This window comes from Nansenia antarctica, assembly GCF_963989245.1.
Source record: "Nansenia antarctica genome assembly, chromosome: 5".
Classification (NCBI taxonomy): Eukaryota; Metazoa; Chordata; class Actinopteri; order Argentiniformes; family Microstomatidae; genus Nansenia; species Nansenia antarctica.
The window spans coordinates 32,488,681-32,511,099 of NC_137690.1; the positions used below are offsets into that span (position 1 = coordinate 32,488,681).

Below are 22,419 nucleotides of genomic sequence, written 5' to 3' on the forward strand. Positions count from 1 at the left end.
AATACAACGTTATAAAATGCAAGTGTGCACACACACACACACACACACACACACACACACACACACACACACACACACACACACACACACCTTTCCGAGAAAGAATCAACTACAGAATAGACAGAACAGTAAAAAATAAACTACAGTCAAGCCGCTTTTGATTAACATGTGAGATGTGGCAGAGCAGATCTCATGAAGTGCGTCGTGCGTCTGTCGTCCAGTTCCCTTCATCCATCGTGTGTGACGCGTAGGTGGTCACGTGACTCAGTGCTGCCCCGCGTCTCGGATCCGACAGGCCACCGCCGTGATCAGCGCCGCCCCCTTCCCGCTGCCGTCCTCCGATTGGATGAAAGTCACCTCGCACTGCGGCGCCAGGTCTCGAACCGTCTCGTGCATGATGCTGGAGAAACTAGGGGGGGGGGGGGGGGGAAAGATGTGTAAGGTAAGATGTGTGCACTTTGAAATTTGAATTACAAAGAGGGTTAGAGTAAAGGTCTTTGCACACCAATGCGTGCGTTTACGCATGCGTATTTTTTAATCCGTCATCCGGAAAAAACGTTACTCACAGAGACCTTGCACACCGGTCCGTTGCGGAGTCCGTTGCGTTTTTTACGTTGCGTTACTCTCCTCTCCTCTCCTAACCCTTTCGCAATACGCAACATGGAGTCTTCAAGCAGTGAGGATGATTTTGTGCTCCTCTCACTTCTTGAAAATAGGAAAAGGAAAAGGAAATATTGGATCGACCCCATCCTCAGAACTCGTCGGCAGCAAGGGGAGTTTCACCTGCTAATAAAATATCTGAGGAATTATCCAGATCATTTCCAGGTTTACCTCAGGATGTCGGTGGTCCATTTTGATTCACTGCTAGCAATTATATAATATTTCGAACATGATTTAAAAATTAAAAATAAAAAAAAATAAAAATAATAATAATGACCACTAGTCTAATCTTTCGTAATCAATACATACCATTCCCGATTTCAGTCTGCTCTCCAATACTCTGCCATATTCTGTCTTTGTACTCTGAATCTTTGTAATCACGACTATGTTTTTCGTAAAGAGCTTTGTGCTCTGACACAAGTAGGATTAGCTTCTCGGAGGCCATCACTTTCTCTTATTTTAGCTATCTCTTTCTCTTATCTAGTCTCACTTTACTTTACCTCAGTGGTGTCTCTCACTGTTTACCTCAGTGTACATTCGTACGGTGGCCAGAGTTGGCCAGAGTAAAAAAAAACTACTCTCAAAACGCTTTTGACGGACGCGGAAAACACAGAAAATCGAACCTGTTGCGTTTTTTTGGGGACGGACGAATATTACGGATTGGTGTGCAAGCGTGGTTGACACAACATGAGTTCTAATTAATTTTTTTAACGGACGTAAAAAACGCACGTAAAAAACGCATTGGTGTGCAAGGGCCTTTAGGGTTACTATGAGCAATCGGTTGACTGAACAGTCTTCACAAATTGTCCATCTACTTCAGCATAAACAGTGTCGATATATCCATGGATAGACTGTCAGCCAGCTAACTAGCTATTTGATTGTTTCTCCATTAGGGCTTTCACACCGGCAAAGAACAGTTCCGGTTCGCGTTCGGGAACCTCCGAACCTTGGTGCTGTCTGGCAAACCACCCCGTGTTCATACCAGTGTGACCAGAATCATCTGTGTCATCAACGATGGGTGATGAAGGGGCGGGATAAACAAAAATGTCACAACTATCTTTGCAGCATAGAATATGACACACCCACTGACGACGTGACTGTTCTACGTTTTGGTTCCCGCTTGAGAACCAACATTATAATTTTATTTTTTTCAGATTTTATCCCTTTTTCACCCAATTTGGTATCCAATTGAACCCAACCTAGCATCCAATTATCCCCTGCCTATTGCGTAGGATCCGCCGCACGACCCCGTGGCCGGCAGCCCCAGAGGAGATCACCAGGCAGACTAGCTGACTGGCTCCTCGACCCCAGCACCGTTATTCCGGCACCCCAGGGGCGCTGTTGCGCGACGGATCCTTGTCCGGAAATAGTCCTATACCGCCCTCTGGAGCGGCCGCTCAATATGCCGCTCCCTGTGTGCCTCGGCCATATCCGGGTCTGGCGAGACCGGGATTCGATCCCAGTCCCCGGTGGGCAGCTTGCACTAGTGGCTAGTGCTTAGACCGCTACGCCACCGCGGGGCACAGAGAACCAACATTTTTTAATTTATTTTTTTGTCTCCGAACCAATTGAGTTTCGGTCTGTACGCGCCGGCCGGTTCTAGACTTGGTTCGCGAACGCGATCCGGAGCGTTTTTTTGCCGGTGTGAAAGCCCTACCAGTGGCTTATCACCCCAGGCAGCAAGGACTCTCAGGTGACTAACGTGTCATTAGCCAACAATGTGTCACTAAACACACACGGTTGCTTTTCTGTCTGATGTGAACGGACACGCAAGATGCCCCCACACGCACGTAACCCGACTCACCTGTGCTACATCACTGCAATAACACGTATGAAACCAATGAACTGAAATACTCAAAAAACAACCGATCCTCCGGAAATGGAGCTGTGACTTTAGCTGTATTGAAAGTTGTCCGTTTTTGAAGCATTGGTATCAAATTCAGGTGCGGTGGGGGGTTGAGGCATGCAAACACACACACACACACACACACACACACGTCAGTCAGTCAGCCAGCCAGCCAGCCAGCCAGCCAGTCAGTCAGTCAGTCAGTCAGTCATTCAGCCAGCCAACCAGTCAGTCAGTCATTCAGCCAGCCAACCAGTCAGTCAGTCAGCCAACCAGCCAGCCAGCCAGTCAGCCAACCAGCCAGCCAGTCAGCCAACCACTCAGCCAGCCAGTCAGTCAGTCAGCCAGCCATTCAGTCAGTCAGCCAGCCATTCAGTCAGTCAGCCAGCCATTCAGTCAGTCAGTCATTCAGCCAGCCAGTCAGCCAGTCAGCCAGTCAGTGAGTCTCTTACTGGGGGTGCAGCTTGTAGAGGGTGCCGTCCACGCCCACGGTGATGCGGAGGTGGTTGAGGTTGCGGTTCTGCCGGATCTTGTCGACCACGGCGGCCAGGCCCGCGCCACACACCTGGGCTGCCCGGCGGGCCACCACGCTGCACACCTCCTTCACCAGGATGCTGTCATCACACGTGGAGCTGGTCAGGCCCAGGTGCTGCAGGATGGAGCGCACCTGCCTCAGGGCCAGGCGGTCGCTGAGGAGAGGACGGACACACGCAGGCGCACACACACACACACACACACACACAGACAGACAGACAGACAGACACACACACACACAAACACACACACACACAGACACACACACAGACAGACAGACACACACACATGCACGCAGACACACACACGCACGCAGACACACACACAGACAGACACACACACGCACACAGACACACACACACCCAGCAGCAAAAACACACACAGTTAGACTACCACTACCATGATGAATCAGACCTGGGCTCAACATTTTATTGAATCATCTTGAATACTTTGCTGCGCATTTAAATTAGCTGATTCAATGCTTGTGTGTGGGTGTGTGTGTGTGTGGGTGTGTGCCGCAACAGGACCAATCAGGAACAGTCCCGGGAGTGCAAACCCATCACATCCTGATCACACAATCACTCACACGAGGAGAGTAGAGAGGAACCTGCGGACACCAAGCAGCTTTTCGTCTGTAATAACCCCCCCCACCCTAACCCTAACCCCCCCCCCCGGTGTAAAGTGGAACGTCAATTGAAGGTTTGGAGAGACACAAAAACAAGCCTGCAGCGCTTCATTTGGCTGCCAACCCGATTTAGAAGATGTATTCATTTATTTATATTTATTCAGAACTTTTTAGGGTTAGGGATATATTCACGCCACGTTTCGAAACATCCGAATCAAAAATATGATCCAACGCTCAAACACACTAGCTAAAATAGATTTAGCGACTCGTCTCCTCCTACAAGCTTGCTTTGCCTGTCTCCAGATATTATTGTTTGACTTTCAAACACATACCTCTCGATCTGGGAGAGGAACTTGGTCTCGAAGATGCCTCTGGTCTTGAGCCTCTCTGACAGCTTGCCCCTGAACAGTAAGCCCTTCGCTGTGAACTCCAGCAGCACATTCCTCACTATCTCCCCCAGGTACATCCCACTGATCATCTTCTCATACCTTGAGAGACAGAGAGAGACAGCGAGAGAGAGAGAGAGAGAGAGAGAGAGAGAGAGAGAGAGAGAGAGAGAGACAGAGAGACAGAGAGAGAGAGAGAGACACTTTTATGCCAGTGGTCCACTACAGACAAACAAAACACAGGTACTGTAGTGTTCACAGTGAGAGGCCGTCTCGCTCTGTTGCTGGTGCATATCACTTCCTCCCTAACTCTAAAACACACACTGTCAGATTAAAGCTATATTGAGCTGGTGGGAAGTGTATGTGTGTCGTGGTTACACAAAGTCGCTCAGGCTCGGCCCGTACCTCTGCTTGCCGGGGTTGGTGGACCGTTCGTCCACGGCTGTGTCGAACTCCGTGCAGAAGTCGTCCAGCTCGCCGCGGTCCCCGAACGCGCCCCACTCCATGTTGACGCACATGCGGCCCTCGTCCCCCTCCACCAGCTCCACGTTCTCCATCTCCTCCATGTAGCAGGCGTTGGTGCCCGTACCTGGAGAGAGAGAGAGAGATTGGGGGGGAGGGAGGGAGAGAGAGAGAGAGAGAGAAAAAGAGAGAGAGAGGGAGAGAGAGAGAGAGAGAAAAAGAGAGACAGAGAGGGAGAGAGAGAGAGAGAAAAAAAATGGAGAGAGACACAGAGAGAAAGAGGGAGAGAGATATTGGGAGAGAGAGAGAGAGAGATATTGGTAGAGAGAGAGAGAGAGATTGGGTGTGAGATATTGGGAGAGAAAGAGAGAGAGAGACAGGAGGATTTAATTTGGTCCTGGCGTCAAGAGGGGCCTTGGCTCAGTGTGAATGTCGTGCCCCCGTTAGTTCTGTGCCCCAGACATTTAGATTCGTCTGAAAGGTCTTTTGTCAAGTCATGTCATCCACTCCACAAAGGCTCAACTGTGTCAAGATCCCAACCCCCGCCGTCAAAAACAACACTAATTAGTTTGGCTTGGGCTTGACTCTGGAACGACACTCAACTGAAGCTGCCGCTTGTCGGTCAGTCTGACCTGGGCTGGGCTGAAGGTGTTGTGATGTCATCAGCAATACAGGTTTATTTACTCAAACTATCCATCTACGTATACATCTACCTACCCTAGCCAGCTAACTAGAACCTAGACATCTCTTCTACCGTCTTCCACCTGAGTACTTAAGCCTCAAAATGAGGCAGTCCAAAAAAAGAACAAAAATGTGAACGCTGAACAAAGAGATGAAGAGAGAGAGAGAGAGAGAGAGAGAGAGAGAGAGAGAGAGAGAGAGAGAGAGAGAGAGAGAGAGAGGGGAGGGATACTTCTATAGGGGATATAAGAGGGGCAGAAGAGAGGTGTGACAGCACGACACTCACCTACGATGAGGCCCACCTCGCACAGCGGGTCCTCGTAGCCGCATGTCATCATGGTGCCCACCGTGTCGTTCACCACGGCAACCACGTCCAAGTCAAACTCCTGAAAAGCACGATTCGGCCATTTGTCGCACAGCAGCAGACCATTAAAGGGCATTAGGGCTGGAGCGTTAGGGCTTCTAGATTCTAAAGGGAAAAAACGATTGGAAGTCGAACCTCTCTGCGGTGGATGGCGTCCTTCAGCAGGGTGACCACATCTTCCCCCTCGCAGCCGGAAGCTTTGAAGCCCTTTGTCCACTTCAGCAGGATGCCCTGGGTGGGAGGGGGGAGGGGGCGCACATCAGAGAGGGCTGGCAGACAACCCACTGCGACAACCCACTGTGACAACCTGGTGCCACGCTGCACTTTGGCCCACTCTGGTCAATTCTAACCCATCTAACTGTATGAAAAAGGGACCGAATAAATATGAAAAGGTGCAGTACAGACATAAAGGCCTGACCATGACTGATTTTTATTTTATTTTAATATGTTTATTTTAATGCATTTGTGTCTTGTCGAACCAATGTTCATTCATTACTATGTGTGTGGAAGTAACTTATGTGATGCCATGATTTAAAATTCTCCTTGCTTGCCGAACTGTATATAGTTGTTTTTGGTTTTTCTTTCTTATCTTTGTTTTATTATTATCTTACAATGTAAGCAAACAATGTAAAAATGTTTAGTATGAGGTTGAATAAACATTTTGTTCAAAAAAAAAAAGAAAAGAAAAAGGGACCGAACCATCGGCGTGTTCCAGACAGACGTTGGGATTACCTGGTCCAGCCTGCTCTGATGGCAGGGGAAGGAGAAGGTGAAGCCGAGAGGTAAGGAGGCCCCTTTCATTCCCATGTACTCCAGGAAGTCGGCGATGCAGTGGACGATGTGATCGAACAGCTGAGCCAATAGAAACAGAGAGAGTTGCTGGTGAATCGCGGTGGGACGTTATCTCTGAAAACCGACCGATAACAGTTTTTTTCCGACATGCCGTTGTTTACCGTACATAACCTCAAGTCGCTGGAGTTAGCATTGATGGAGTTAGCATTGATGGAGTTAGCATTGATGGAGTTAGCATTGATGGAGTTAGCATTGATGGAGTTAGCATTGATGGCTGATATTCAGGCTGTGTACGGTCATCAAACCTGTTATCTTCCAGCCAAGTGTGGGCTGGTCTCGACCCAGCCGTTCACAGAGAACTAGTAAGTATGTGGTAACAGGGGGGTGGGTTTCTGGACCATAGCGTTAAACAATTCAGCACCGTTGCCAACTACCGGGTACTAAATAAAACATAGTGATGATTAAGTCTGTGATACTAAAAGAACCATGACTTTCTAAGCGGGGTTGGGGGGGTCTAGGCAGTGGTGTAGTCTAGTTTTTTCTAGTGGGTATACTGTGATTTTGCCCTCCCAGTCAGAGCGACACCTGTCCCGTAGCGACACCCCATAAGCACCACCACACTCACTTATGCATACAGTATGCATCTACACCAGTGTTTGCTGCCTTGGGGGGGGGTGGCATGGACTGTACTTGTACATCAAGCTGCCTCACGCTACAGAAACAGGAGATAGGCTCCTTCCCCCTAAGGGCCATTAGGCTCGAGAACCATCGGTTCTCAAGGCTACTTATGTGGTCTTGACTACATGTCCACTTTCTCACCTGGTTCTTGCTGTCTCTCTGGTGTGCCGACACCATCCTGCTCTCTCTCATTCTCTCCCTCTCTATCCTCCTCTCTCCCTCTTTTGCTGTCAACCAAAAGGCAAATATAACAACCAGAGTATTTATAATTTAATAAGAGGTATACATTGAATTCATATCAAATCATAACATCATTCTAATTGAATATTGGGTTGCTGTGGGCAATGCAGTCAGATACTGTCTTTACTTACTCTCTCACCTGTAAGAAAACCGTATGTCCAACTACAAAATTGGCCTATTTCAAACCTGCAAACTGCGACACTTTAAATGAATGTGCAATAATACTATGTGCAATATGACAACCCTTGTGTACAGAAGGTTCAGAGATAGGAAATGTTAGGATATTTATAGCATAGCATAGAGTACAGCACAGTGTTTTATTTGTATAGTATAGTAGTATAGTATAGTATAGTGGATAGTGTATATAGGCTAGCCTTTATTTATGTAAACCAGCTCTTTTCCCTTCTTGTTTTTAGTATTTTTTTTCCTAGCACCAGGGGAGCCCCCCCTCCTAAATTTCGTTGTATGGTACCTGTACTGTATTAATGACAATAAAGACCATTCATTCATTCATTCATTCAAAAAACAGACATTTCCAATGAGTGAGGGTTTGTTCCAATGCTTCAATCCACTGTCCATGTACTGTAAATATACCATTATGGTATTACCATAAAGCCCAATTCTAGCCGAATAAGAAAGATTGTATATCTACTTTAAGTAAAATAATAAAGTGCATCCAGTTAGCTCTTTAGCTGGCATGTGTGCACAGTGCAGCAGACTAGCTCATCTAATCACCTCTGAGCACGCTAGCTAGCTTGCTAGTTCTTTGACACTATTATTCACATCATGAAACTATAATCAGACACTTTCTAGTCACAATAATAACGACTAATTTGAACCAACTTTCTCTGTCAGAACACAGTAATTATATTTGCTAACGTTTCAACTTGCTTACTTTCTACAATAAAGACCATTCATTCATTCATTCATTCTGCAGAGCTTTCACCCTGCACGAACTCTCTTGCGTCAAAACAAAACAAAACAAAACCATTCTCCAGCGCGGCACGAAGCGAAGTGTGGAGGTAGGTCTGGCCCGCCCACCCCAAGGCAATTGTAGGGGAAATACTGAGAGCATTCTGAACGACTGGTTATGCGATAACAAACATGTCAGAAACATGTCAGAGTTCGAAGTAGTGCCCCGCGGTGGTGTAGCGGTCTACGCACTGGCCACTAGTGCATGCTGCCCACCGGGGCCGGGGTTCGTATCCCGGCTCGCCAGATCCAGATATGGCCGAGGCACACGGGAAGCGGAATATTGGGCGGCCGCTTCCGAGGGCGGTATAGGAGTATTTCTGGACAAGGATCCGTCGCGCAACACCGCCCCCTGGGTGCCGGAATAACGGTGCTGGGCTCGAGGAGCCAGTCAGCTAGTCTGCCTGGCGGCCTCTTCTGGGACTGCCGGCCACGGGGTAGTGCGGCGGATCCTATGCAATAGGCAGGGGATAATTGGATGCTAGGTTGGGTTCAATTGGCTACCAAATTGGGTGAAAAAGGGATAAAATCAGAAAAACAAATAAAAAAAAGAAAAAAAAGAAAGTTCGAAGTAAGTGCTTCGTAACACAGACGGGGTGAATTTTATGAATAAAAGTGTGAAAGTTCTGTCACAAAACACCGTTACGTATCCTCGCGCTTTTTTAAGAGGGTATACGCAAATGCTTGGCCTTTCCTAGTGGGTATACGGCGTAGTCCTGCGTATCACGTAGACTACACCACTGGGTCTAGGGTTAACACAGACATTGGAAGCCAAATTCCCCAAGACTTTTTCCCAAAAAACTTGAACATTTAAGGTATTCCAGGTCCTTCTCTGGTCATCAAACTCAAGTACCTCAAATATCTTATATGAACCCTCTAATATGTACCTGCTTAATAACCAGGTTAACACAGAGGGTAGCTCTCCTGGTCAGGTACTGTGTCCAGGTGTGAAGGCCGTGCACTCACCTCCTCTCCCGTCCCCTGCATGGTCTCCTGGGAGATGGCGTAGATCTTGTTGTGCATCTCCACGCTGCTTCTCTTCCCGCTCCGAACGCGGACCAGCAGGACACGGAAATTGGTTCCGCCCAGGTCCAGAGCCAGGAAGTCGCCGCGTTCTGATGAACACAATGACTACGATGAATGCGAGCGCACACTCCCACAGGTCCAACATACAAGCTTGTTATTATTTGATCATGGAGATGTTCTACATGTTCCATACAAAAAAACACACACACCCACCCACCCTTAACAGCTGATTAGTATTCTATATGGCGTCTCAGTCTGTGTATCTGCCGTCTTGTTAATGACATATTGAATGTGTATGAGTAATATGGAACATGAAAATGTCAAGTGTGGGTGTGTTGGGTCTCTTATAAATAACATTTCCCCTCCGGGATCAAGGTTTGCTGAACTCTGATTAAAACTCTAACACACTGTGTTTTCACTGCAACTGAAGTCTCCGTATCCCTTGTTCTCTCCGACTCGTTTTGTGATGATTTCCAAAGTTTTTGAGATTTCCAAAGATAGAGTTCTGGCAGAGGCAATGGCGATACGAGGGATTACAACTAAAGGGATGACAGTAAATATGACTATGTGGTCTCTGCTCTCGGGAGCTCGACAGCAGCCGGGGTCAGGAGTGTTATCCAAGATCTCCCTGAGCACAACAAACATGACGCATTGAAATTGTCTCCTAGAGACTTTTGGTTTAACCGAATCTGAATGTGCAGTGTTTCCCATACATAGTTGAATAATAATAATAATAATAATAATAATAACTTTATTTGTATAGCGCTTTTCCTGCAAACGTTGCAGCTCAAAGTGCTTTAATCATTATATAATCTTAATTTAGTCATTTAAAGGCAATATTAAAAAGATGGGTTTTTAGTCTTGACTTGAACATATTTGCTGAGGTTGCATCCCTAATGTAAACTGGCAGTGCATTCCACAATTTGGGTGCATAAAATGAGAATGCAGCCTCACCAAATCTCTTCTTTTGTACATGTGGTACACAGAGAAAACCAGCTTCAGAAGACCTGAGCTCTATTGGGCTGATATGCTAGCACAAGGTCTTTCAAATATTCTGGTGCTATGCCAGTGAGAGCTTTATAAACAAGCAGAAGGATCTTGAAATCTATTCTGAACTTAACAGGAAGCCAGTGTAGAGTTTCTAAAAAATGAGTTATATGAGCTCGTCTGCTTGTTTTGGTTAAAACTCTCGCTGCTGCATTTTGGACTAATTGCAGCTGGCCAATAGCTTTCTGAGAGAAGACCAGAAAGGAGACTTACAATAGTCCAAACGGGTAATAACAAAAGCATGCATTAACATAGTCTCATTACGAACCAAAAGTATTTTTAGCACTGTTTGTATTTATTTATTTGAAGCGCATTTTCAGCACTGCTTGTTGGGGGGGTTTCCCGGTATAAGGGGATGTAGCCTACTACTATGCCTTTCCACGCATATTTATGAAACCATGAAGTAGCCTAATCATGTTGCGACTGTGCTTCCGGTGTTTTAACAGTGTTCGACATGAATGTACTGTAGTAGTACAGTATAGGGCTCCATCTTTTGAAATTGGCGGCTCTGTCAAAGCCCAACAACAACGTCATTTTAAACCCGGTTAACTGAACAACTTTTGAACAACTTTTGTTGTTAAACAACGGTTTAATGGTATAAAAACATTGGAAACCGTCCAACCCTACTATGTATCTACTAACCCTCCTCTAAACCTCTCCACCCGATTCGACAACCCCCTCTCTGTCCTGACCTGTGCCGTCCGGCGTGGACCTGACGTAGGTGGGCAGCATCTTGACAGTGGCCTGCTCGTGGGTCTGCCTGGCCAGGCCGCGGCCCATCTCCTCCGCCATCCTCCTCTTCACCTCCAGCAGCTGCTCGCGGCTCAGGCGCAGGGTGTCCAGGATGCGCTGGCGCTCGGCGTGCTGGGTGGCCAAGCGGTAGGCCACCGCCGTCACCATGGCCGCGCCCTTGCCGCTGCCGTCCTCCGAGCGCAGGAAGCGCACGTCACAGTCGGGGACCAGCCGACGCACCATCTTGTGGAGCCGCCGCGCGAACCTGGGAAGAAAATAATAAGAATAAATAAATAAATAAACAAACAAATAATAATAATTTTAAAAAGGAAGGGGGGAAAAATGTGATGGGTGAAGGACGGTGGAGGATGGGGAGGATGGGCGGAGGATGGGCGGAGGAAGGGTGGAGGAAGGGTGGAGGAAGGGCAGAGGAAGGGCGGAGGATGGGTGGGGGTCCCTCTACGACACCGCTGACATAGAACAACTTCAAATGTCACTTCCTGAAAAAAACAGGGCTTCCGCCCCCTGGCATGAGAACACCCCCTGGATGGATCTCTCTCTCCCCCCCCCCACTGCTGTTGTTTACACCCCCTCCCCCCCTCCCCCTGAGGCTGCACCACTTACTGCGGGTGACCCCCCCCCCCCCCCCCCCACCCCTGAGGCTGCACCCCCCCCCCACTCCTCCACTCACTGCGGGTGGTTCTTGTAGACGGAGCCGTCCACTCCGATGGTGGCCCGCAGGCGGTCGGCCGCCTTGTTGTCACGGATCTGCCGGAGCACGGCCACCAGGGAGGCGGCGCAGAGGTGGGCGGCGCGCGTGGACACCGTCTGACACACCCTCTGCACCGACACACAGTCCTCCTCCGAGGGCTCCAGCCCCAGCCCCCGCAGGACCCTCTCTGCGCTCACCAGCCCCTCCTTGTCTCTGCCGGGGACCGGGGGGGGGAAAAGGGGGCATTAAAAAAAATAAAAATAGTCGGGTAACGTTTTGGATGAATTTATTATTTACGCACGCGCGCACACACACACGCACACACACACACGCACACTACTGACTTGTCGTTCTCGATGGCGGACACGAAGCTGGTCTGGAACTGTCCCGTGGTCAGCAGGTCGGGGGAGGTGTGGCCCTGGAACACCAGCTGCTCCTTGGCCATCTTCACCAGGATCAGACGCACCAGCTCGCCCATGTACATCCCGCTGATCATCTTCTCAAACCTGCAACCCAGCGTGTCACAGCGTGTCACCACAGCAGCCAGGCAAGAACTCTTACAACACCTTACACACCTCCCACGGGTCCTTGAAAGATTGTGAATTAATAATCATATCTTAGATTTGTATAGCGCCTTTCTAAGGACGCTTAGAGGAATAAAAAATAAAAAAAGGTCTTAAAAGTTTTTGAAAATAGACATGGGTCTTTGAAAGTGCTTGAATTCCCCTCTCTCTCTCTCTGTCTAAAAAAAAAATACTGTATATATATTCAAAATTGTTTTACTTAGCTCGTCAACTAGTAAATAAGTCTCTGTATTGCTTAACTTTACAAATATTTCAGAATATATTGTTTTGCTGTGCTGTGGTAGAGAAGGCAAGAGACCATCTAGTGTTCACACATTCGAGCCTCTCTTTTTAATTGTTGTCTGTGAGCGGATAGTTCCTATTATATAAATTCTCATCTAGATCAGTCTCAAACTATGCTGTGTTGGGTCCTTGAATTCGAGGGAATGGACCCATCTCTAAGCCACGCCCCAAAATAGAAATTGTCCAATCATATCACAGCAAAAGTCATGACAGGCAGAAAACTCAGACAAACTCGTATCAACTAATATCTGATGGTGAAAAGCTTCTAGACTAAATATTCTTGTCATCTTTAAAAAAAAACATGTCTATTACTTGCTGTGGTAAATCAGAAATCAGAAATTTGCCAACTCCCGCCATTGTAAGTCATTGAATGTCATTCAGTCACGGTCGGTCAGTCAGTCACCGTCAGTGAAGCGTTGTTTGTTTGTCCGAGTTTTCAAAGGGGCCGTGGCTTAGCGATTCCATTGAGTCTTGAAAGTCCTTGAAAAGGTGCTTGAATTTGTAATTTCAGAAGTTGTGAGAACCCTGCTTACACAATCACAACCCTGCTTGAAGAACGCGCCACTCAATAACTCATTTACACCAAGACAGACCCCCCGTAGACCTTGAAACCAGGCAGAAGGAAGAGACGAGCGGAGTGTAAACGATCGATCCGTCAAAGCCATTATAGAAAAAGGACAATGGCGAATGAACGACCATGACGATGTGAGAGCCATTGTGTGAGACGAGAGATGGTAAACGGTAAACAGACTGCACTTACTGTATATAGCGCCTTTATCCACAGCGCTTTACAACAGCCTCTCATTCACCCATTCACACACACATTCACACACCAATGGCGGCAAGCTACCATGCAAGGCGCCGGCCCGCTCACTGGGAACAATTTGGAGTTCAGTGTCTTGCCCAAGGACAAACCGCCGATCTGCCGACCTTGCGATCATCAGACGGCGGCTCTACCTCCTGCGCCACAGCCGCCCCGCGAGAGACACTCACAGCTGTTTCCCGGGATTGAGGGAGCCGGAGTCGATCTCCCGGTCGAACTCCGTGCGGAGGTCGTCCAGGGCGCCATCGTCCCCGAACGCGCCCCACTCCATGTTGACGCACATGCGGCCCTCGTCCCCCTCCACCAGCTCCAGGTGGCGCATCTCCTCCATGTAGCAGGCGTTGGTGCCCGTACCTGGAGAGAGAGAGAGAGAGAGAGAGAGAGAGAGCGACAGAGACAGGGAGAGAGAGAGAGACAAAGAGAGAGAAAGACAGAGACAGGGGGAGAGACAGAGACAAAGAGAGAGAAAGACAGAGAGAGACAGATATAGAGAATTTAATTTGGGTGCTGAGGGACGACCCACAGACGATGGTGCTGGTGTCAACTTCCTTGCTAGCTACCTTCTTTCAATCCCTTTAACCATTTCAACCGTTCATTGTGACATGTGGGGACACTTTTCTTCCAGTGTCTTCCTCAATGTTAGACTGTTAGGAGACTAGGCTAGTCAGGCCAACCATTTGGAGCTGGTTTTCACAACATCCTGTGTCAAGTTAAGTGTGACAAGAAGCTATCGAGCCAGTGAATCATTGGATTTTTGGGTTATGAAAGAAAAGAGGAAGCCCTTGACTTTTAAATGTTCTTCCACCAAGGTGACAGGGAAGGCACGAAATACATTTAAAAATGGTTGAAAGAAAATCCTGTGCTGTTTTTCCTGTTGATTCTAAAGAGTTGTATTTCTTTAAGAATTGTATTTCTTTAGAAAGAAACAGTTTTTCGTGTATTGAGACATATTGTCGATGTGCTTGGTGCACATTCGAGGACATTTGCAGACAATCTCCCAGGTAGCCGGTATTGAAGCGACTCACCCACGATGAGGCCTATCTCACAGTGATGGTCGTCATAGCCGCATGTCATCATGGTGCCCACAGTGTCGTTAATCACAGCCACGATGTCGATGTCAAAGTCCTTGGGGGGGGAAATCAACATAAGAATGCATTTAACCGTACAGACTCAACGCATGGCATGAACAGTTTATTCAATAAAAACAGTTCTCTTATGGCATTTGAATTAGAAGTATTTAGTGATCCTAAAACTGTTGCTTGTTATATTGAGTGGGCTCTTCAACACTTCAACTTTTGTAATATGAAAAGAAGAAGAAGAAAGAAAAATGTGTGACCAGACCGAGTCACATTTGTGTAGCACACATAGGGCTTTCACACCACCAAGGAACCGTTCCCGTTCGCCTTCTGAAACCTCCGAACCTTGTTGCTGTTTGGCGAACCAGCCCGCGTTCATACCAGTGTAACCAGAACCATCCAGGTCATCAACGATGGGTGATGAAGGGGCAGGATAAACAAACATGTCACAACTAGATGGCAGCTACTTCACTGGACATGAGGATAATATCTTCCACTACAGTATCTGAAATAAACACTATTTTCTATGAAACAAAACAAAAGACACTTTCTACACACATTCTCTTACTAAACAGCTGCTCCATTACTGGAATAGAAATGGCTTACGAAATGTGTTTTCGCGCGCGCGTGTGTGCGTGTGTGTGTGTTTGCTGAGCATGTGAGGAAGATAGAGAGAATGATGACACTTTTGATATTTATTTATTTTTTATCACTAATGATTAGATTTAGATTAGACTACATGTTGTCTCCTTCCTTCTTGCTGGTCTCTGCACCCACTATATGACACACCCACTGACGACGTGACTGTTCTACGTTTCGGTTCCCGCTTGAGAACCACTATTTTCTAGTTCCCGCTGCGAACCAACTTTTCAGGCTCCGAACCAATTTATTTTTGGTCGGAACGGGCCGGTCGGTTCCAGACTTGGTTCACGAACGCGAACCGGAACGGTTCCTTGGCGATGTGAAAGCCCTAACCGTGTGTGGTAGTCGTGTGTGGGTGTCAGGTGTATAAATTAGGCACGTGTGGAGCGGGCCACCGCCTCCGTGACCCTGGCTGGCTGACTGACCCCTCTCTTCTTGATGGCTTTCCTCAGGAGGCTGACCACATCTCGCCCTTCCACTCCGCTGGACTTGAAGCCCTTGGTCCACGACACCAGAATGCTCTGTATAAAGGCAGACATTACACACACTGAATCATTCTGAACATAGCCTTGAACAATTGCATTTTCTCTGTTTCTAGAACCTTGACCAAAAGTACTGAGGGCCAAAATGTTGCTTCAGAGTCAGTCCTCAGAAAACAACACAGTGACACTTTTCTTACTGGTTCCACAGTTTCTGAAGCACTGACATAAACCTTGTCACCCTCCTCTCCTCCCTCACCTCATCTAGTTTGGTCTGCTGGCAGGGGAAGGAGAAAGTGAACCCCAGCGGAAGCTTCTTCTCCTTGATGCCGAGCTTATCCAGGAAGTTGGCGAGGCACTCTGCAATGTGGTCGAAAAGCTACGGCAGAATGGGAGTGAGGGGTTAATAGCGTATCATATTATAGGCCCAGGGGCCTCTCACCAGGGGCCTCTCACCTCTGGTCCACTACCACCCCCCCCCTCACCTCTGTGCCGCTGCCCCTCATCAGGTGCTCAGGAATGGCGTAGATCTGGTTTTCCATCTCCACCTTCTGCTTCCCGTTGTCCGACACCTTCACCAGCAGGACCCGGAAGTTGGTCCCACCAAGATCCAGGGCCAGGAAGTCTCCCTTTTCTTGAGACACACACGTCACACACACACACACACACACACACACATCACAAACTGCAATAGAGATGGTGATGAACGGCACGACAAAAAAAAGGATTTCCTTATGGCCACAGGCAGGACTTTGGTCAGGTGACAGGTGACATCATATGCCCCCCATGACTCCTCCCATCATACCCCCCCCATGACTCCTCTCTGTAAAACATGAATATGGCATCACCAACATTCACCTCCTGCCCACATCATATTCCCAAGTCCTTTAATGACACCACGAGACATAAAATGTTGCATCTTTTGACGGCACTGACCTTAGACCGTGTCAATTACGACCAATATAACAGGTAGATTGCCGCACAAGATTTCATTTCATGATTGCAAAAAAAAAAAAAAAGAGAAACTAAAAAAGGTAGTGATTCAAATATCGGGGGAGAGCCGGGTCTTATAAAAACATCCTTTCAAAGGTTCTGAAGAGCGGAGGTGTCTGGCCGCAAACAGATCGGAAAAACACTTTTCTTCGGAATGAACAAAGAGTACGTTTTCCCCCCATCGATGCGAATGAATGAATGAATGAATGAATGAATGAATGAATGAATGAAGAGGGATTAAGAGAGTGAGTGTAGTGCGAGAGGGGGAGTAGTTCAGCTAGATAGACACTTATCTCCCGGGCTGCGCTGTAACGTGCCAATAATGACCTGAGTCAACAGGCTGGGTCAACAGACCGCTGGCCTGACCCTCCGCCTCGCCTGCAGTTGACACATTCCCCGTGCAGGCACGCTTCACGCCCCACCCCGACAGCTTTTCCTGTGTGACTTCTCTCCCTGTTACTCTAATTGGCGAATCTCTGCATGAATTACTGTCAGTCAAAAACTCGCAGTCAATTAAACCTCATGTCAACGGGCCACAGAGCTGTCAACCTCTCCCCCCCCCCCCCCCCCCCCCCACACACACATTTATAGAACAGAGACGTGGAGAATGTTGTTTCCCGTCTCTCTCGTCGTCTATACAACGTTGTTGTTGTTGTTGTTGTTGTTTTTCGAGTCGTGGGTTTTACGCCCCCGTGGCTGAGGTTGTCTCGTTAAGCGGTCAGAAGCTCCTCCCTCACCTGTTCCGTCCGGGGTGGAGCGCACGAACGTGGGCAGCATCTTCACGGAGGCGGTGGGGTTGGTGTCCCGGCCCAGACCCTTGTCCATCTCTCGCCGGAACCTCACCGAGACGTCCATCAGGTTCTCCTCGGACAGACGCAGATGGTACAGGTATCTGTCCACCTGCACAGAGGGAGACGGACAGGGTCAGGCTAAAACACCAGCAGGACCTCCATTTCTATTGATTATCTGATCTAGGCCTACATCAGTCTCACGGCATTAACTATTTTTTATAACTGTTTACAATAAGTGAATCATTTAGGGGGCAGAAGAAAAGAGCAAGCCACCTTTCGGTCCCCTCACTGATGATGTAACTGATGATCATAAACCTTTTATTAATGGGTATCAATAAACTAAATATTGACTGTGTGTAAATATTGACTGTTTTGTAAATATTGACTGTGTTTTTGTCTTTTGGTTATGGTCACATGATAGTCATGTGATGATAGTCATGTGTAATGTTGGATGTATTTGACACTGCTGTATTGAGCTGTTCCATCTGTACCGACAACAAATTCCACCGACCTTGGTCGTGTGGTCATTAAACCATTCATCCATTCAACAGTTAACTGTATGTTTAACCTAATTAGGCTACTAACACTTTGTAAAATCACTACCCACTCCATCTATCTTCATGAACGTATTAGTAGGCATAGTTAAAGAACCCTAACCTTGCTTTCCCACTAGGCGAGGTAACGTGACGTTATGATCAAGTAGCACGTTGGTGTGAGAGTGTGAGGGGCTGGGTGAGTTTGTGGACAGCAGTGTGAGGAGGATGTCGGTCACTGCCAACACATTTAATGTCACAACTACCATCCCTTTTTTAAATGCCGGTTCAAAATCCGTAACTTGACACTGCTACACTGTTATCACCGCCGTGCGTGGCGTCAGCAGAGTGATGTGTTTTTTCACAGAGCGAAACCGGTCGACAGTCTGACATCACTGACACAACAGAGGACAAAACAACCTTCGTCTTGTTGAATTTCGACAGTTCTGTTTATATGACAGATGTCGACGAACGAAGAAACAAGATGACAGCGTCTGTACAGTCTGTACCCCGCTGCCACAATGACGTCTACTTCCCTGTCTGTCTACATGCTCTTGTGCAATGTGCATGTTATAAAACACAAGCTCTGGTTGACACTCACCCTAGGCTACCCCGCCCCCCACACTACTATCATTACAATGCCAGGAACTGGATTCCTCAACAGCTGATCTCCCACACTACATACCAGGAACCTCACGGACTTGCGAAACCGGGGAGGCAGTAAGGAGCATGTGACTGGAGGGAGGGAGACGCAGCACGACTCACATACCAGAGACGGCGAACCGCAGACCCTGAAACTGCTGTTACAAGTACTAGGCCTACGCGTCAAAACCACCACTCAATACTTCCAATCAATCAGTACATGTCTGAGAGTTTGAGAGGCATTTCGTGAGCTTAGAATTCTAAGGTTCTATCTCCGTTTAGGGGAGTTCAGAGATATCGAGCGTCAACGTTTTTACATTCCATTATGTTTTGTGAGATGGAACCTTTGTATTTTATGAATGACTAACTCAAAAATGTCAATAAACACGTCTGTATGAGAGGCATTTTTCAGATGCTACGGATAGCCTTCATCACGCACAGTCAGAGGAGCGAATGGACCTTTCTACAGTACAGCAACGAGGTCCCTTTGCTACTTTGTAACGCAAGCCGCATGGCCCTGACACTTCCCACTGCTACCATACCGAACTGCACACCGCATACTAACCGGACAAAAGCCTGAGCTACTGTACATGGCTTAGGCTATAGAATGACTGTGAATGTCTCAAAACGCAACCGTCATTAGTTCATTGTGCATATATCACACCGCCAAGAGGAAGGTCAGTGAGGCGAAACCGTGGTACAGTAAGTCACCTTGAGGAGGACGGCCTGCCTGGCAACAAAGCAACAGAATGAATACATATCTGATACACTGACAGAACATAATGTTCCAGGACCAGGAACAAACTGACCGCACTGCATCCCAATCGGAAACTAGAGACAGGCTTGATAGCAGAATCTAAAGCGGAGAGGGGGGAAGGGGGAAGAGAGGAGAGGGACTGGTGGAGAGTCAAAAAGACCAAAAGGAGAAGTACTGTTGGCTCTCTCTCTCTCCCTCTCTCATATTGTGAAACTCAATCTGATGTCATGGTGTAGACTAGAGAGAAAGGTGAGTAAGGCCACTGGGGAGTCAGGAAAGTGGAGACAGTCTAGGGCCTACAGAACTCAGGCACGTAGCAGGGCAAAGAGAAAAGTAGGCCGACGTAGCACAGCAATTGTTCATTTATCAGTCTATTTACTTAAGATGGGGCCTGCACACCAAGCTAAGGGCTAGTCTGGTTTACACACAGGTTTAGCAAGTCACATTCACAACCAGTGAACCTGGGCTACTATAAAAGCAAAACCACCTCAGAAAACCCCTGTGCTGCAGGGTCTGTACAGCCAACATAGACCCCATCCCCCTTGCCACATATACACAGCTGAGAGGGGGGTGGGTGAGGGGAGTGCTATCTAAACAAGTAGCCTAGTTATGGGAAAGAAGGTGAAACTCACGGTGAAGACTGAGAGAGAGGAGAGAGAGAGAGGAGAGGGAGGAGGAAGAGCACTGGTGACATACATGTTTTTTTTAAAGGATGAAGAATGTAATCTGATCTCCTTCAGCCATTCAATGCCGTCTGGTAAACAGTAGCCTACCTTCGAGAGACAACTACTTTAACGTGACTTGGTCAACTTATTAGCGAGAGTCGTGTATGGATGTCACTGTCAGACACTCAGAGACCCTTCACTGTGGGAGGCCTAGGGGTGCTGATGCTCATGCATGCAACCACCTTCTAGATATCCATTCTAATTATTGTCAGTATCAGTTGGCCTCAAGTGAGTTAAGACCAGCTTGTTTCTCAGCTAAAATACCTGGGCGTCTCACCCAGAATACCTGGGCGTCTCACCCAGAATACCTGGCCGTCTCACCCAGAATACCTGGCCGTCTCACCCAGAATACCTGGCCGTCTCACCCAGAGCTGAGTGCATCGGAGCACTTTGAGCTGCAACGTTTGCAGGAAAAGCGCTATACAAATAAAAAGTTATTATTATTATTATTATTATTATTATACCTGGCCATCTCACCCAGAACTGAGTGTTATCTGATGTCTCATTTATCACATGTCGCCTCTGGCTCCGTCTGGCAACATCCATTTAAAACAATGCGGAAACAAGCATATCGATCCATCTCGATGGTATGATTAAACATATTAGAGGGGGTATGGTTATGAACGTTGATGGATCAGTATCACTTTCAAACGCAATCCTAATAAGTGGATCTCAGGCCCAGTGAAGAAAGCGACTGACGCAACGCCGACGTTATCTGGGTCGTCATCACACGTGTGTTGTACATGTATTACTCTAGTCTAAAATAGCCGATCGGTTCATTGGTCCATATGAACTGTCAAACACTTTGCACTCAGATTATCCTCTCTTGCGTCAATATAACTTTTTTTAACACTTACTTTTTGCACCTGGTCATGGTGGAGCTCCGTGAAGTAGTACGCCAGCAGATGCGACGCGATCATCGTCTTTGCCGATGTCTTTCTGTCCCGCCACTTAAATTCTGCCAGCTAATTTATTTCTAAATATAGGAGTTTTTCCGTTTAAACTCTCAGGAAGTAAGTCATAAAAATGTACCCGACCTTTAACGACCTGTCTATTGTAAACTAAACTACCGACAACTTTTTAAATACCGAAGTCATCGGTAATTCCTTCGAACAAGTAATACGAGTATTCTTTACGTCATTAGAGGCTGCGTTCGTAAGTTCGCTCTGGAAATCTGATCAGCGCTCATGGAATGCCTCTTGCCAAATCAAATGACTGGGTCCCTTTATGACGTGGACCCAGTGTGCGCTCCGGCACTCTCAGAGCGAATTTACGAACGCAGCCTAAGAGTCATTGCTGGGGATTGGCCACAGAGAAGGTGTGGCCACTGCTCTTACTCTGTATGATGAGGAGGATGAACACAAGCAAATTACGACGGACTCTTCATTTCACAATTAATTGCAGACATTCATCTCATAAAGGAACTTGAGTTGACCATAACATTAGTTGGTCTGTAGGTTAATTCGTTAAATCAGTGACACTACGTTATACACTGGCTTAATCATTCTGAATTTGAACATTTAGTTTAGTTACTATGTCAGACAGAAACAGGAACAAAAGAATGACTTAAGTTTAGTCAGCTGACAATCATCTTAACTAACAGTTTATAATAAGTCAGGTAAAGTTGGAGGATAACAGCTACTTTTTAAATTGGTCCACAAATAAACTGTTGTTTGACATCGAAAGGTAATATGCCATCCAGCAAAGATATATATTTTACATTTTCCAATCTGTTATATGGGATCACACAGTAAAACCTCATTAACATTCAGAGAATGGTGTGACAAGATCAGCTGGTGGTCAGAGGTACTTCTCCATCACATGAGGGAACAGCAGGTCACAACCCTGACATCTGATAACAAACCACTATAGCACCATTGTCCAGGACAAAGGCCACACCTACAGCCACTTGTGTCTTGACTTCAGAGTAATGCACACCTACTGGCTGAAGAATGCCCATTTCTTTGTCAGTACCTACACAGTGGGCTAACTAGTCTGGCTACTATCAACCTCAACCATTCATAGCTCTCACACTTCATCTAAATCACATTGCAGACAAAACCTTATTTTGTATGGATATTTTAGCAGAATTTGACATATTTTTATCCCTGCACTTGGATGCCATGTCAGTAGGCTCTGTTCAATGATTTTCCTTCACGTTCAACCTGTTTTTAATCTGCAAAATAGTCAAATGGTAAATGGTAAATGGACTGCACTTATATAGTGCCTTTTTTGCTGCTCCAAAGCTGCTTCAAAGCGCTTTACACCGGCCTCTCATTCACCTATTCACACACCAATGGCGGCAAAAGTCAAGTGGACAGCTATAATATCTTGG

The 22,419-nt window shown here is 47.2% G+C and overlaps 1 protein-coding gene across 4 annotated transcripts; it reads right to left on the reverse strand.

Annotated features, from left to right (window-relative positions):
* Nucleotides 1-264: 264 nt before the first annotated feature.
* hk2 (hexokinase 2) lies at nucleotides 265-21,004 on the reverse strand (the record flags this gene model as incomplete). Of its 4 annotated transcripts, none has more annotated exons than XM_080532729.1 (18): nucleotides 265-409; nucleotides 2,959-3,195; nucleotides 3,998-4,153; nucleotides 4,457-4,640; nucleotides 5,481-5,580; nucleotides 5,694-5,789; nucleotides 6,291-6,410; nucleotides 9,207-9,355; nucleotides 11,006-11,310; nucleotides 11,737-11,970; nucleotides 12,102-12,263; nucleotides 13,617-13,800; nucleotides 14,472-14,571; nucleotides 15,590-15,685; nucleotides 15,903-16,022; nucleotides 16,129-16,277; nucleotides 17,374-17,536; nucleotides 20,942-21,004. In XM_080532729.1, the coding sequence occupies 18 exons, from the start codon at nucleotides 21,002-21,004 to the stop codon at nucleotides 265-267; spliced, it is 2,763 nt and encodes a 920-aa protein (XP_080388855.1). The 4 variants fall into 4 exon arrangements, with proteins under 4 accessions (XP_080388855.1, XP_080388857.1, XP_080388856.1 ...); XM_080532731.1 differs by having other exon boundaries at nucleotides 11,737-11,960; nucleotides 12,098-12,263; XM_080532730.1 differs by having other exon boundaries at nucleotides 11,737-11,963; nucleotides 12,095-12,263.
* Between the last annotated feature and the right edge of the window lie 1,415 nt (nucleotides 21,005-22,419).